Source organism: Haliaeetus albicilla, chromosome 10 (genome assembly GCF_947461875.1).
Source record: "Haliaeetus albicilla chromosome 10, bHalAlb1.1, whole genome shotgun sequence".
Lineage (NCBI taxonomy): Eukaryota > Metazoa > Chordata > Aves > Accipitriformes > Accipitridae > Haliaeetus > Haliaeetus albicilla.
In genome coordinates, this window is record NC_091492.1 from 26,935,371 (window position 1) to 26,951,013 (window position 15,643).

The 15,643-nt window shown below is 51.7% G+C and overlaps 1 protein-coding gene across 4 annotated transcripts; it reads right to left on the reverse strand.

Moving 5' to 3' along the window:
• Nucleotides 1–1,931: 1,931 nt before the first annotated feature.
• On the reverse strand, nucleotides 1,932–15,554 carry ADAR (adenosine deaminase RNA specific). Of its 4 annotated transcripts, none has more exons than XM_069795547.1 (15): nucleotides 15,430–15,554; nucleotides 11,564–13,114; nucleotides 10,069–10,255; nucleotides 9,830–9,987; nucleotides 9,283–9,424; nucleotides 8,885–9,102; nucleotides 8,494–8,650; nucleotides 7,304–7,475; nucleotides 6,596–6,689; nucleotides 5,036–5,164; nucleotides 4,802–4,935; nucleotides 4,130–4,312; nucleotides 3,543–3,655; nucleotides 3,028–3,155; nucleotides 1,932–2,717 (listed from the first exon to the last, which is right to left on the reverse strand). In XM_069795547.1, the coding sequence occupies exons 2-15, from the start codon at nucleotides 13,012–13,014 to the stop codon at nucleotides 2,477–2,479; spliced, it is 3,507 nt and encodes a 1,168-aa protein (XP_069651648.1). In that variant the 5' UTR covers nucleotides 13,015–13,114; nucleotides 15,430–15,554; the 3' UTR covers nucleotides 1,932–2,476. The 4 variants fall into 4 exon arrangements, with proteins under 4 accessions (XP_069651648.1, XP_069651650.1, XP_069651649.1 ...); XM_069795549.1 differs by having other exon boundaries at nucleotides 11,564–13,111; nucleotides 15,430–15,521; XM_069795548.1 differs by lacking the exon at nucleotides 15,430–15,554 and adding an exon at nucleotides 14,349–14,897 and having other exon boundaries at nucleotides 11,564–13,111.
• Between the last annotated feature and the right edge of the window lie 89 nt (nucleotides 15,555–15,643).

Sequence of the window (15,643 nt, forward strand, 5' to 3'; positions counted from 1 at the left end):
CTGGCCCCACGGGGATGCTCCTGGCTCCCTCCCATGCTCCTGGGCGCACAGGCTGCTTGCCGCATCTCCTCCCACCAATGCAACAACGCAGGGCTATGCAGGGCCGGGGCAGGTGCCGCAGCCCCTACGGGCAGCCCCCAACCCTTGCCAGACCCCTGCACATTCCTTGGGCTCCCAGGAGCCGGGCAGAGCCTCAGGATGCAGCAGGAACAGAGGCATGGGGAGGAGGATGGGACTGCTCTGCTCTGGCTCCTCGAGGTGAGCATGTGTACCAGGCAGGAGGATGCTATTTTTAGGTCCTACCTGCAGGCAGGGCTAGGGCAGCAAGCGCCAGGGGCCGCTCCAGGCTGCGACAGTGCCACTGTCCCCTGCTAAACTCCAGGCTCAGTGCACTGGAGCCAAGACCAGCCACGAGATGAATTGTGCAGGGGAAAGGAAAATACAAATCCATTGCAACTCGAGCCTGGAGCAGCCGGCAGCCAGGCCCCCGCCACCGGTCACACAGGGGAGCCGGTGTGCCGGGTTGGCAGCCTTGGCCAGTCCGGCAGCAGCGGCAGCACTTCCCCTGCTCTCCCTTGCCGGCAGAAATTAGCCTCATCGGGGAAAATTGAAATGGAGCGTTTGCTATAAATACCACTAATCCTTCGTGCTGGGGGGAGCGTGGCGCAGACGGGGGCTGGCAGCACACAGTGCCAGGGGAAGCCGCACGCTAGAAATTAATTTAAATCCCAGCACTTCACCCAGCCAGAGAAATCCCGGGCTGCTCCAGCTGATGCTCCTGGACCTCCTCCTCTCAGCGGCCTGCCCCAATACTTAAATGTTAAGAGCTTTGCCCCTAAACCAGCCCTGCGCCAGGGCTTGTCCTGCTTTGTCCCACCTCTGCAGCCCCTCTGCTGTTGGTGCAGCCCTGGGTGAGTGCAGGAATGGGGGGTCCCGCTGCACCCCGGTGGGGGGCGGAGACCCACAAGTCCCAGGAGAGCAGGAGGGTGCAGATAGCACAGCAGGAGCCCTGAAAGCCCCAGGCACAGCACCCTGAGCAGCTGGCAGCATGAAGGAGGGGCCGCCGCAGACAGAGGAGCCCCCAGCTCTGTCCTTGTGCCATTGCTGCCACCGGGGCCCTGCTCCGTGCGCAGGGGAGAGCAGAATGCCAAGGCTGTTGCCACCCCTTGCAGCTCTGTGCCGCAGTCAGTGTCCGAGTGCCGTCTGGCAGCTGCAGGCAGGGTGAGCCCATGACAGCCAGCCTTTCAGCAAGCGTTTAACCTGCTTGGCCACAGCACATCTGCCCACTGGCATCCTTTCCTGCTGCACGGGAATAGATGCACAAGCCTGAGGCACAGCCACAGCCAGGGCCTTGGTCCCCAGGCTGTGCTCCCCCAGCCTCAGGACTTCTCTTCAGTTTGGGCTACACCTCCATGCTAACCGCTTTGTGGTCTCTTTGCCCAGTCTCACTGGTGTCAACTGTCCCGTCCCAGGCAAAGCCAGCACACACTGTGCATCGGGAAAGGGGCTGCTCCAACAGGAGGCTGCTCTACAACATCTAACAAACTTTACTTCCCACCTTCTACAAGTGCGTCTGGCATGTGGTTGAGCTCAGACAAAGCAGACACACAACATGGCCTGCAGCCACCACCAGCTGCCTCCCAAGTGACCTCCCAAGACTGGAGAATCGACACCCCATCCTAGAGACAGAGGTGGGGGAAGGAGCCAGGAGAACCCTGCCCTGTCATTTCAGGGCATGCTCAAGCCCTGTGAAGGCTCAATTCTGCCCAATGAGCCCCTGGGCTTAAGGCAAGAGGCTTAATTCACAACTGCCAGTTCTACACAGACCCACTCATCGTTTAGCAAATGATAATTCACCTCTGTTCCTCTCCAACTCCCACCCAGGGCCACTCTTTCACTCTGCAGGAATTAACACACCCACAGCACAAAGCCAGCTAATACTACAGAAATTTTCTTTTTTTTATTATTAACGCAGAATGTTACGCTGGTCCTGCTGGCATCTTGCAGAGATCAGTCCCATGTCCCAGCTCAAACAGGCTGCCAGCCACCTTCTGACAGAGACACATAAAACCAGCCAGTCGGCCTTTTTTTTTTTTTCTCAAAAGAGAAAATTTGCCTCAAAACCTGCCAGAGGGATCTGTAGTGCACGGTCCAGAGGTTTCAAGCTCACAGTCTGAGAATCCCTCTGGTTTCTTGTGCCTTCTTTTAAAAAATGAGGAGACAAAAAACATAAAAGCAAACGGGGACTGAGCCTGCCCTAGCTTAAAAAAAAGACAGTAATTTTCATGCATGTTCTAAAAAGAGAAAGGGCAGGGTCTCAGAGTAACAAGAGCAGAGAGAGAAGGCAGCCAGGCCTACAGGGGAAACTGCTGCACACTCCGGATTCCACTTCAAAAAGAAGGTGGTGAAAGAAGGACGCAAACACCCATGCACACGCCTGTGCACTCTCACCCCCCCACACGCGCAGGGTGTCTCATTATGCATCAGGGAGAGAGAAATTATCTTCCTCTTGGGGTTTGCGGATCCAGCTGCCATAGCCCATCTCTTCCAGTGTGCTGAAGAAGCACTGCTTGGCTTCTTGGTACGCCGTGGCTGCCTCCTTAGCATCTGAGTACACCGAGAGGTTCTGCAGGTCTTTGCAGTTGTTCTTGACACATAACTGCTGGAACAGGGCAAACATTTTCCTCTTGGATACACGAGACACCTCTAGCTTTGGTCTGAAAAGGAAGACAAATGCAGCAATGAAGGACGTGATGCTCAAAAGAGCAAAGAGGAGCAGAGGGCTCAGGGAAAACCCCACAATTGGATGCCTGCAATATTTCTTGGCTCAGCAAAGCTCTGTTGTAGGGGCTGGGCTGGGCAATATTTTGTTTTGCTTCAAGAGCACTCGCTCATGTCAGTTTGAAATGCCTCTCTCCAACCCTCCCCACATGTAAGGTGCTGTAACAGCACAGAGCGTACTCACGACTTCAGAGCTGCCCCCCTTTCCCCAAACAGAAAAGCAGAGTCAGGAAAGGCTCTTCTTACCCATCTACTTTCCCTTTTGTGCCATCCAACACTTCAACTTCGCTTTCATCAGCAAGACACCAATTCACCGAAGACTCCTTTGTCTTGCCCGTCTGCCTTGCAGAGTCGTATACGCTGACTCGCCCAACCTGCGTAAGAGGTAAGAGGGTTTCTTAATGCTGGTCCTGCTGCACAAGCTCGCTGGTAAGGGGAGCCTCTTGCCTCTTCCATCCCCTGCAGGCAGGGGTTCAGCTCATCCCAAACTCCTGAGAGCAGCAAGCCCTAGGTTCTTACTAAGCTGAAGGCTACGGGGGTGGCTGTAGTCTCCTTATTCCCAGACCAAGTCATTCCCAGTAACCCCCAGGCACTGTGGGATGACACAGAGGGGGCAGGTTTCTGGCCATTAACCTCCTGACCCTGGCTGGAGAGCTTCTGCCAGGTGACCCCCCTGCAGAGCACCTTGGTGAGGCCCAAACCCAAGGGCGGAGGTGGAAGGGGGGGGACAGAAGGATGAAGAGGTGCCAAGCCCACACTACCTCAGGATGGTTAATGTGATACGGAGCCTGGAGCTTTTCCTGCAGCACGTTCCCATCTCTTGCCACGCGGCAGCAGATTGCACGTGTTAAATGACCCTGACTGTACAAGTAACCTGTGAAGACAGACATGAAGGCATTAGGAAACAGGAATGGCATGGGTGATGGACAGGCCAAGCCCTGAGAATCACAGCACTTCTCACAAGCCCCAGAAAGCTCACAGGCATGTGGATCAGCAACAGCTACGTGTATCCCAGGTGTGTAAGATGAAGGTTTATAGACTGCAACATTTCTCACCAAAGACACAAATGGGCAATTTTTGTCTCGCCCTCCTAGATCACATGTGCCTTCTAAAAATCAAGAAGCTTGGAGAAAAACCCACTCCACCCACAGCATAAAATCCACAAACTCCCTTTTCACTTCCAAACAGCACAGCTCTGCCAAGAACATTTCAGTCTGTTACTCCTACAGCCTCCACAAACAAGCTTTTCCACCACTTGAGGAAGAGAGGTTACTTGTCACTGCAGCCCAGTTCTAAGGAGCAGGGCAGCACATCCATCCCAGCCCAGAAAGGATGGCAGGTCTCATACCAAGTGTAACAGAGCTGAGATAAACCGGTTCTATGAAGTGTGACAGCAGTGCTCCTTGCAAGCCAAGTATATTCCAGCGTAAGATTTTGTCACTGCAGGACATGGTTCGTAACCGCTCCCCATGCTGGATCCCATCCCATGTGGGCACAATGTCACTCGACTCCACAGGAATGGTACCTTCCCCTGCAGAAGAGAAGAAAGATTTTCTGTAGAGTCAGGTATTCAATAACTCAAAACCCCATTAGCAGCAGCACAAGAAACTATCTTTTATGCACAGGCATGGAGTGACCTCTGGAGTCAGTCTGTCACCAGGTTCTGAGAACATTTTAGTATCACATGAAAATGGGAACTTGGTATTGATTACAGGCAAGTCATTTTAACATGGCTGAAGCAGAATGAAATACTGCTTGAAAGGGAGGTCAGAGACATAGAAGCTTTGCAGCAAACTTCAGCTGTACTCTTGCTAGTGTGGCAGTCCAACAGACATAGTTGGGAAGGAGAAGGGACTCTCTCTAATGCCCCCATCCCTTTCACCCACCTCCTTTGGTTCCTGAATGCTTCAAATCCCACAACAGCACCACACAGAGAGGGATAAAGAAACTCTGGGGCCCCAGAAAGGCCCAGAGGAGAGGACTGGAGCCACCTCACTGTAGAGGGAGCAAATGCACTCACCGTTCTCCACCTTGGTCCGTAGCTTGCCTTGCTTGGGGTTCTCAAAGAGAGGCTGATGCTGGGCTGGCCCTACCACGCTTGCCTGATCGCTGCAGGATTTATCAAAGAGTGCCCCATCTCCACAAGGTGCTGTGCTAGAAAACAAACACTCCCCAGGTTAGCGCTGACTCTCAGTAAACAGCCAGGGCCAGGGGTGCAATGGTGCTGCTGACACTGGTCACTCCCTGCACAAACCTGACGTAGAGGTGAAAGGTAACATTGCTCTTTATTTTGAGTCTCTTCCCTCCCGCTGGCTCAAAAATGCTCTCTTCTGCAGAGGAAGGATTAGACGGGTCATACTTCATCAGCTCACTATAGAGAAACCTGAAAACAACATCGTCACGTCAAAAGGCTGCTTTGCTCCTCAGACAAGGAGCACTTCAACCACTGCCCATGCCCGGGACAGGCAGGGTCCCAAGCTCTGCCTCTGTCGCACCAAGTCACCTGCTCCTGCCGCATGGGAGAGCAAAGACCAGGAGCCATGGCTGAGAATACTTGGAAGCCAATGAATAGCATTTGATGCTACAAAAAAAGGCATGAAATCAAGCAGGTTTCCTGCCATGCAGAGGACACGCAATAGAAAATAAGCATTCTGTCAGGTGAGCAGAGGGAAGCACTGGCAGGAGAAAGGAGCCTGGCTGGCTGCTGCTTGCATGCATATGATCCGAGCGTGAAGAAGACTTCAAGGTTGTTAACCTAGCACCTTTAGTCAGCACCAAGTTTGCATTAAGAGTAAACAGCCCCACAGGCAGCTGAATGCAAGTGGTATTATTAGTGCAACCCCACGATCTGTTTACAATGACTGGGTCTTTTATGGCTGCTTCTGTCCGGGGACAGAGAAAAACCCTGAGGTCTCCAACATAGCATCAAGGACTACAGAAAAACTGCAGCTTCATAGAGACTGCTGAAGTAGAGCCTGTGCAGGGATTTATTTTGCAAGGAAAGGTGGAGCTCACTGTTCTTGTCTCTGACAGTCTGCTGTGCCAGAGCAGCCCAGCAGCCACAACCGTCAAGATTAACAGCTGAGACAGACAGTAAGCAAGGGTGCAATCCTCTGACTTTACAGCTTCCCAGGGACCTGCCCTCAACACCTTCCAGTGCTGAGGAACACACTGACTATAATGGCAGCAGGCAAAGGCTTTAAGAAAGCAGCTGGCCTTGCTGTTCATAACTGGAAGGGCAGACATTAATAAGGCTAGTCCAACTTCATTTCACTTCAGTTTTTTTTTTTTTAAAAAGTGCCACACTGAATGTTTATGAAGAGAACAATTGTGCAGTTTAGTTGGGAAAAACCTTTCCAACCGGTGAAAAAGGTTTTCTGACTTACCAACGCAAACACATTCGATATGTTTTCCTGAAGCCTTCTACACCCAGACCCAGAAAGGCCAAAAGGGGACCTGGCCTGCAGATTCCCCAGCACCTTGGCTCAGACAGAGCTGTGCTCAAACTGAAACAGCGTGTTGTGCGCTGGCCAAGCAGCCTCTGCAGGATGCTTTATTTTAAGTACATCAGATGCAGCCCTTGAGCTCTTGGCAAGTTTCCAGTTCAGTACTAATTTGGGCACCATTCAGGCATGGCCCCTTCTTATCAGAAATAACTTCCCTCTGTTTAACAACACAAGGGTAAACAGTAGTGTTAAAGGATCACAGCCTCTCCCAACACAACAAGGAATTGTCACAGTGACATCCCTCTAGAATGGGTCAGCAACTCCAGGCAAGCCCCTCTCCCTCTCCTTCAGGTTTCCCCTTCTCTCACCTCACAAAGCCTCTTCGAGAAATGATTTCTGCATGACAGTCATTCACTGTCTCCCCTTTCAAGCTCAGCTCCTCCCCTTTCACGCAACGATTACCTGAAATAAATAAAAAAAAAAAAAAAAAGCAAGTGTCGAAGTCAACACACAGCTTCACAGAAAGAGGGAGGGTTTCATCTTACTTTAAGTTTTACTTCTTTGGGCTCCTGAGCAGCAGCAGCACCCTATTGACTATTAAACCATTATCCTGATCCAAACAGTTAGGAAAATAAAGGGACAAAGAGCACACACTACTTTAGGGACAGCAGAGACTTAAATTGCCACAGGTTTAGGGGCAGTGTCCCTTCCCGAGTGCTTTTCAGCCCACCACTCCAGGTGGAAGCATGGCAGATAACTAGGAAGGGAGCTAAGGTACATGCAGCTGAGATAAGCTGGGGGACCTTGTGCGGTACAATGCGAGGAATCCAGGCTCTGATGCACAGACTAGCGCATAGCAATGCAAGCAAAGATTAAGAGCAATACAGCTGCAGGCACATTCGCTTTGTTTTCTCTCTATAACCAGATCACTTGTGACACCACACGAGCCCTGGGAATATTTCTTGCCCTCTCTGAAGAAGCCTACAGCAACAGCCATTCCCTAGTCATAGCTGACAGGGTATCTAGTGGGGAAGTGAGAGTTCAGCTTACGCTGGAGAAGAAGCAGCTGTTCATACCCGTTCCAATGCTGACCACTGCTCCCAGGCCCTTATTTCCTTTCCGCATGATGATGGCAGCCAGGATCTTCCGCCCAAGCAAACTGTGCTGGATGCGAGCAGTGAGGGTGTTGAAGCGCTGGTGGCTCAGCATAGCCATCTGATCATGTAGGGTACTGCCACTCACAGGGAGCTGGAACAGGGACACAAGACCAGGATTGCCAAGAGATCATGAGTAGGTCACGGAACTAAACAGCTCAAGAAGTAGCTAACCTGAAGTGCAGCTATCCAAGCAGAAGGCAGGAACACAGAAAACATGAGCTACAGGCAGCACAATTTTGGGTTGAGTGCATGGACACTATCGTGTCAAGGGGTGAGTGAAGTTCTTTTAGATATTCCTGGGAAAACCTTGTCCAACGCTTTTTGTTCTGCTTTGAGCACTTTGATCATTAAGAGATAGCAGCAAGCTGTCTTCCTGGCAGCAAGCAGAATGGGCTGAGGAATGGCCTCCCAAGATTGCCAGGGGAAACCCCCATCACAAAGGAACAAAACCCATCTTGCCTGTTCCCAGACACTCAGCCAAGGAAATCTGTTATTGGCTTTGGAGGAATTCCTTCTCTGGCTGCCTGTGAGGAGACTGCGCAGTCACTCCCATTGCAGACGGGCACTTGCCTCCTCTAGCACTGCTGACTGACAAATCCTCCCTGATGGCTTTTCTATTTAGAGCCACAGCTGCTGTGCTCAGCTGTGCAGCCTGGAACACGGCTTTTAAGAGATCACAAAACTCTAACTGTCATTTAAAGCAGCACAGGTTTGGGACAGCCATCCTGACACAACCAGAGCTTTGCTCTTATCTGATGTATGAGTTTTTGAGCTGACACACAGTTTTTAATGCAGCATGAAGGAATCTGGAAGGAGGAAAAAAAGAAAGTCACAGAATTAAAAATTGGCATGTTCCTGCTCCACCACAGGAACACACTTCAGTAGCTTGTGGAAGAATCTGATGATAATTTAGCCCTAAAGCAAGAGGGAGGAGTATGTCTGTGCCCTGAGGAAACATCTAACCCACTTCAAGAAAATATCAGCTTATCTACACCTTCAGACAACAAAGATCTCACAGTTGATCTTGAAGGCATTTTTCTGCTGGACTGATAGGCACAGGACAGGCAGGGCTACAAAAGAAGTCCCAGCTTTGGAGGAAGGGGATTTACCTCAGTGATGTTCATCCCTTCCAGGCGCTCAATCTTCTCTGTTTCCCCAATCAGGACTCTAAGCGCTGCATCAGCTGCCTCCTGCTTGCCCTGCTTTTTATTGTGTGCAGTTACAGCTGGGAACCAACGGCCTCCAACCTTTGCCTGATAGACAAACCTATAAAGACAGTAGCGCACCTCTGAGAAACCAAGGAACCTACAGATTTCAGACTAGTTTTTAAATTCTCTCAGTGGAGAGACTAGAGGAGTAGAGGTAGCTTATTGTCATCCAGACATAAGGTTTGGCAGAGACAGCAGCTCAGCCTGTTGCCATCTCAAACTGCATCAGGAATTTTCTCCAGGGCAACAGCAACAGTGCAAAATTTCCTCCTGGACAGATGCAGCTACTTACTTGGGGTCATGGGGAGGTCCTGACTGGTCAATGAGTTTGAACTCTGCAGCAAACCCATTAGAGCGGGCGTATTCCAGCAGGCCACTGACAGGATTGACATTAAGGTATTTGATGAGCTCCCCAACACCCTTTGCTTTTGCCACCTTGGATTCATCTGGAGTGGCGATCCATTGTCCACAGCTGTGCATGGACTGGTCACCATGGGGCTTCACAACAGGCTAGAGCAGAGTTAGACAGGAGAAGGCTGTTAAATACTGAGCAGTTGGTATTACCGCAGGCCAAGGGCACTCAGCAAACCTCTGCTAGAGCCAGCACGTGACCTTGTGGGGTGAAATATGAAATAAAGGGGAGGGGACCCAACCCAAACAACTTGGGTTTTATAAAGAAGCTCTTTGTACCTGTTCAGGCAAGACATGGGGTACAGACTCTCCAGAAAGAATCTTCACAGCAACTTCTGCTGCCATTTGCTTCGCTCCTTTCTTGCTGTTTCCTACCACAGCAGGGAAAATTTGGTCACCCATTTTCACACAGTAGCTGAACCTGACAGGACATTATAGCATATGAAAAGTGTTAAGCATAGGCATCTCGATCTGTTTATTATCCCCTTCTCCCAGTTCAAGCTAAACCCTTCTGGGTTATCTGAAATTTAAATCTACCACAATGGCCCTAAATACTCCCAGTAGAGCACTACCAGGTAGGGTACAGGACTGGAACCTGTTCCTAGTCTGACAGAAGAAACAGCATCCTTTCTCTGAAAAAGGGCGTTGGTTTTGGTCTCTTTCTGGAGGCAGATGTCTTGGAGGGAGGAGCCATGCCCAGACTCCTCAGATAAGAGGAGCACTCAGCTAGGTCAGTGACGAGTCCAGGAACGTAGGTAGCATGCTGAAGAAGGACATTAAAGAAAGGGTTTCTATCCTCCCCAAAGCTGACAACAATATTCCATACCTAGGATCATGAGGTGGGCCTTCCTGAGAGACCAGCTGGAATTCAATCGTGTTCCCTGATTTTTGTCCGTACTCCATTAATATGCTGATAGGGTGCTTCCCAGGAAGCAAGCTGAGATGAGCTGGTGCAGATGATGGCTCTGGCTCTGGATGCAAAGGCTACAGCAAGAAGATAGAGGAAACCAGTTTCAGACTAAACACTGTTTGACCAGCCTCACAAGTAAAGAAAATAAGACTCACCAATTCCGGTTCAGAGTTGTCAGAGGAAAATGCCTCTTCACATTTAATTCCACCGTGTCTTCCATTCTCTGCTTCACTCATCAGGACCTTCATAGCATTAGCTGCTGCCTCCTGTTTAGCAAGTTTTTTGCTCCCTGCTTCTGCTGGTGGGAATCGGCGCCCATTAATCACTGCCTGGAACTTAAATCTTTGAAAGAGAAAACCAAAGAGGTAAATTGAGAGGCAAAAGTGTGGTCTTCTCAGAGCAAGCAAGTAAGACTGCTCTTGGAATTCAAGTGAGAAGGAACAGCTAGCTCCTGGCTGGGAGAGCAAACCCAGGCTGCCATGTGCAGAAGACAAAAATACCAAGGGTGTCCCGACAGCTCTGCATCTGGGCCTCATTTCATCGCATTTTCAGAGCTGTTCGTGACAGAGGAGCAGCTCCAGATTTTGTTCTGAAGGAACAGGATGAATTGCCTTGTTCCACAAGTGCCAGAAACATGCAATGGCTGTATGCAAAAAGCAGTTCAGTTATGTCTCCTGCACAAGGATGAAGAAAGTTTAAAAGCAGCCTGCACTGTTCCATCTGCACCTAGTCATTCGGGGTCACTCATCCCTCTGGCATTTTCCCTGGCTATCCAGTGCCTTCACACCATTTCAGAGAGGTGCTGCCTCACGTAAACCTCTCACCTTTGATTATTCCCTCTCCTCCCTGTGAACTCTAACTAACACAGCTTCTCTTTTGTCCTCTAGCCCTATACAGAGGAAACCTGCTTCCAACAAGAATGGGTCAAACCAGATCTGGAGAGGGGTTATGGGGCTGAATCCATTCAGATCCCTCCTTACAAAAAAACAAACAAAAAAACTGGGACTCCATCTTTAGAAATTAGGCCAATTTTCCTGTCTAGCGGATCTATTGACATATTCCACTGTGGCACATATGGTGCTCTTCAGCGTCTCACTGGTGCTCAGGAACAGCCATGATTTTGCAAGGGGAAGTGGGACTCCAGAGACTGACTCCACAAATCCTAGCGTCATGCTACGTGCTCTGCTCATGGAAGCCGCTCTGACCTGCTACACCACAGAAACGTCCAGAGTGGGTTCACCTCGTCTAACCCAAGATATCTGTACCCAAGCACCTTGTTCTGGGCTCCCTTTACACCACTTCCAGGGTGACGGCATCCTGAGAGGTAGCTTAGAGATACCAGTTTCCCCCTATACAATCAAATTGAAAGCCAAGTGATTAAATCAGATGGGACCTAGCTGAAGAGATGAATCCCACCTCCACTGTTCAGAATGAGGTGCAGGTTGCCAAAACCGGGCTCCTGCGGCTAAATTTTAGCCTTGTTTTGGTTTTTTTAAGCTGCTGCAAGGAATCAAACAGGCTAATCCTTCTAAAAATGAAGTAAACATTAGTGAGCAGGCCATTCAGGACAAAGTTGAGTGGGTGAAGTTAGTTGAAGTCAGATCATTTTGAGCAAAAAGACAGCTCAGGAAAAGCAGGAGATTTTCTTACCGTGGCTCGTGAGAGGGTCCACTCTGCTCCAGCATAGCAAATTCACAGTGCTGGTACGTGTACTGGGAATATTCGGTAAGGCCACTCACTGGGTTCTTCTCCTGACAAGCCATCAGTTTCTCCACAGGCGTACATGGGAAAGCAGTTTCAAACTGGGCAGCGTAACTGGGGGAAGACTGGGAATTCATGATGGATTCTGACTCATTGGGCTGCTTTTTGATAGTGTTCAGATTATCTGGGATATCATCTGTGGCCCACTTGCCATTTTCAGAGTTATCATAATTACTCAAACTGGAGAATCCAGGCTTAGTGTCCTCAGGTGGGGCTGCTTCCGTGTCACTGGCATCGCTCTGATCAGTTTGCCCCAAAGGCTGCTGTCCGTTTTCTATACTTTCTTCTTCCGATGTTGTCACGGCTGGTGAAGCTACAGTCATCTCCTGGGGACAAGAAGGAACAGAGGAAGGTGGAAAACCTGACTCAGGTGTGGGATCTGCCGTCTGCATTACGACACTGGCCTTCAGCCTCATCTGCATCCGCTCGCGTTTCCTATCTGTCAGGGACCACCGTGGGGGGCTTGTGTTCTGCTTGTGGACATCTCCCAGCTTTTCCAAAGCGCTAAGAAAGGCATTAACATCCTTGGCCCTTGAAAACCCAATGTTTTTGGCAAGGTTGAGCGCTGTTGTTTCTGCCACACTGAACAAGTAGTTGCAGATTTTGTCCTTTGTCTCAGCCATCACGGGGTCAGCGTTTCCTGAGCCAACGGCACTCCTCTCTCCTCCTCTGCTCTCACAAGCTGGACCTGTGCAACCACCACTGTGGTCAGCGGGGCTTCTTTCTCTCCCTGTGCTTGGGCTAGCAATCCTCCACAGTGGCGGCGTCTCTTCACCTTTGTGCAACTTGCCTTCTCTGAAGAGTTTATACAAAACACGGTTGACCTCTTTCTTTTGAGTTTTAAGTTTATGTGCGAGATCATGAACTGTACAAGTCTTCCCCTCCCCAAGCTTCCTGAAAATATTCAGAATTTCTTGTTCACAGTCTTGTCCAGCAAGAGACAGTCTCTGGAAATTCAGCCTGATGGCGTCAGAATCTCTCTCCGAGTTCTCCTGATGACGGTACTGAGGAGGGCAATAACGTGGTGAAATCTCTACCCATGGACGCTTACTGGAGAACCTATGCCACCTTCCTCTGCTGCAGCTGGGTTGCCATCTCTCTGCAGGAGCTGGTGCCGCAGGTCGCACGCCTCTAATGCGTGATTCGTCGTGTGATCCCTGTCCCTGAAGCAAACAGACTTCAGTGTGCCGCTCTGTTAGGAACTGCTGGTGTAAAAAGGTTTCCTGATTAGCTTCTCGTGGGGTACGAGGGCGGTTAAAAAAAACTTGATTAGTGCTGGGGCAGTTACGTCTTGACCAGGTAAGATGTGAGCCTCTGCCTCGACCAGCGCCTCTGTTCATAGCGCACTGCTGGGACACACGTGTGAATCGGGCTGCTTACGTGCCAGAAGAAGGGGAGCTGCGATTCACTCTGCACTCTCCCGTCCTGAAGAGGTGCCTGCTAGGAGGAAAAAAACACAATTCAGAACCTATTTACAAAACTATAGGATTCCAGAAATGCAGTTTAAACAGCTTCCCTGCTACTGAGGCATTTCAAGCATCTTCACCTTGTCAAGCTTTCCTGTTTTCTACCGAGTCTAAATTATTCATGTAAACACAAATAGCAAACTCTGTGTCTGCCCAGCACAGAACTCAGCAGTTGGGAATCGCAGGCAAAGTTAACCACAAGAAACAGCTTTCATAAGAGCAACCCTCTGTTCCCATTGGACTGAATTTCAAGCTAGTTGCACAGGCGCGGTTTGTCTGTTCACGATGCCTTCTGTTGAAGGCTCACCTTGCGCTTCAAAACACAAGTGAGTTTCACTCCTCTGCCCTGAGGGAGAGAAGAATGTCAGACTCACTTTCCAATTGGAGAAATGGGGGCACAAGGAGGTAAAGCAGCACAAGGAGGTGAAGCAGCTCACACGGTCACACAGGACAGAGCTGCAACAGGCTTGTAATGGTTTTCAGACTCATGGCCACAAAAGTCTGAAACCCCCAAACGTCCTTTGCTTCCTGGACATTATGTGACCTGTAAAGGTAAAGCACCATGCCACAGGGGAAGTAAATCCATAACATGCACAGAAATTGGATAGGTGCGCAGCTGGCAATGGTATGAAAAGTTTTTGTGACCGCAGCCCAAATTAACTCATATCACACCCAGCTGTGCCACCCCCCTCGGGTACAGGATGTAAGTCTAAGCTTTTCATATGCTTTTTAAAAATAAGTAACCCAGCACAGGATATATTCTAGTTCTTTGACAACAGCTGGTTGTGAAACTGAGTGGATAAAAACATGCAACTGATACCTGCTGCTAGGTACCCATCTACCTTCTTCCCAATTACCTTTTTAAGCGACCTATCTTCATAAAGATAGTTTTTCAGATGCAAGTCTTATCTTCATAAAGCTCCCTATCTTCATCAAGGCCACCTGAAGGCCTCAAAGCCAACTGAAATTTCCCTTTCATTAAACAAGTTCATTAATGGGCCCCAGCTGCCACCACCGTGGCTTATTTTACCAACCCAGACAAACACGGGGTCCACGAGTAGTGAGGAGGGTTCCCCCCTTCCCAGCTCCGGGGGGCGGGGAGGCCACTGCCCCCCTACTCAGTGAATTCGTTTTAAAAGTGACCTGAGCCAAAGGCAGGACAGAAATCCTGGCAGGCAGGAAGAGTTTTTTTTTAAAAATGCTCTTACCTCGGTCTCATCCATACACCAAATTCCCTTACTTTCTGAGAAAATAAACGGAGAAAAGAAACCCCGAGCCGCAGATCATCTCCCGGAGAGAGGAGGGGGCGGCTGCAGGCTACCAGTCACCCCGGCAAGATGGCTGCAAGCTCCGTTTCAGTTTCGGTTCCCGTTCCCGCTCCCATAGCAGCCTCCCCGCCCCGCCCGGGGCCGCCCCCTCGCCCGGAGAGCTCGCAGGGAGGAGACGCGGCTCTTCCCGAGCGGGAGGCAGGACTTAGGGCTTTCCAAAGTACCCTCGGCTTTGCGAGCACTCAAAGCCCCGAGCTTCCTTCCCAGCGGCGGCCACAGCCGGGCCTGGACCGGGAAAGCGAACGCCGGAGGGAGGGAGGGAGGGAGGGAAGCTCCTTCCCCCGGTCCCCGCGGGGACTTCCAGCCCCGGCCAGCCACGGGCTGCAGCTGTTCTCCCGGTTTGGAGAGGTTGCCACCTCAAACTAAACCCCAAAAAAGATCCCAGAGACCAAGGCAGGACACGTCCTGCCCCACACCCGCGGCCCTTCCCCGAGCAGAAGCCACCCCGCGCCTGTGCCGGCAGACGACAGCTCCACTCGGCCTCGACCGGGCGAGGCCCCCCGAGGCCCGGAAGGCGCCATGCGGGAAGGCGGGCTGGGCCGCGGCTACCGAGCCGGCTCCTGCAGGCCGGGACTCAAGGAGACGAGCGGCACCGACGAAGACACTTTATTCCACGCGTTCCGCCTGCAAAGCGCCCGGGGGAGGCGGCAACCCCTCCCTACCGAAACCCCGGCCCCGCCAGGGCCCCGCGGCTGCTGGGACACGATCACGCCACGTCCCCGAAGCTCGCGGGGGGCTGCCGGCGCCCAGCGCATCCCCACCCGGCCCATGTCACCAGGCCCGACGGGAGTCGCGGTGACACCCGCGGACCGGGGAGGCAGCTCCGCCCCGCCCAGGAGGCCCGTAAGCGTCCCCGACGCCACTGAAGGCCCGGCGGGGCCCAGGTTTTAGCAGCGAGGCGAGACCTGGAGCCGGGCCTACCCCCGCGGTCGTCGCCGCCCCCCCCCCCGCGCCCCCTTACCCCCTCTGCTGCCGCCGCTGGGGCTGCGGCCGGCGCAGGCTGATGACGCACGAGCGCCCTCCTGCGTCTGCGCAGGCTGCAGGGAGCCGCGCCGCCGCCATCTTCCCTCAGGGCAGAGCGCGGCGGACATCTTTAGGCAGGGCAACGCGGGGCTGTGCCGCCGCCGCGGGCCAAACGTCGCCTGGCTCACCATCCCTCGCCTGCTCCGCTGCGG

Bases quoted from the DNA above. Each gene is read 5' to 3' on its own strand.
- ADAR (XM_069795547.1), bottom strand. From the start codon at position 13,014: ATGAACAGAGGCGCTGGTCGAGGCAGAGGCTCACATCTTACCTGGTCA. The intron at 7,476-8,493 runs GTAAATCCCCTT...TCCCTGTTCCAG, and splicing joins AAGGGATGAACATCACTGAG to CTCCCTGTGAGTGGCAGTAC. The intron at 4,936-5,035 runs GTTTGTGCAGGG...TTTGTTTTCTAG, and splicing joins ACCTTTCACCTCTACGTCAG to CACAGCACCTTGTGGAGATG.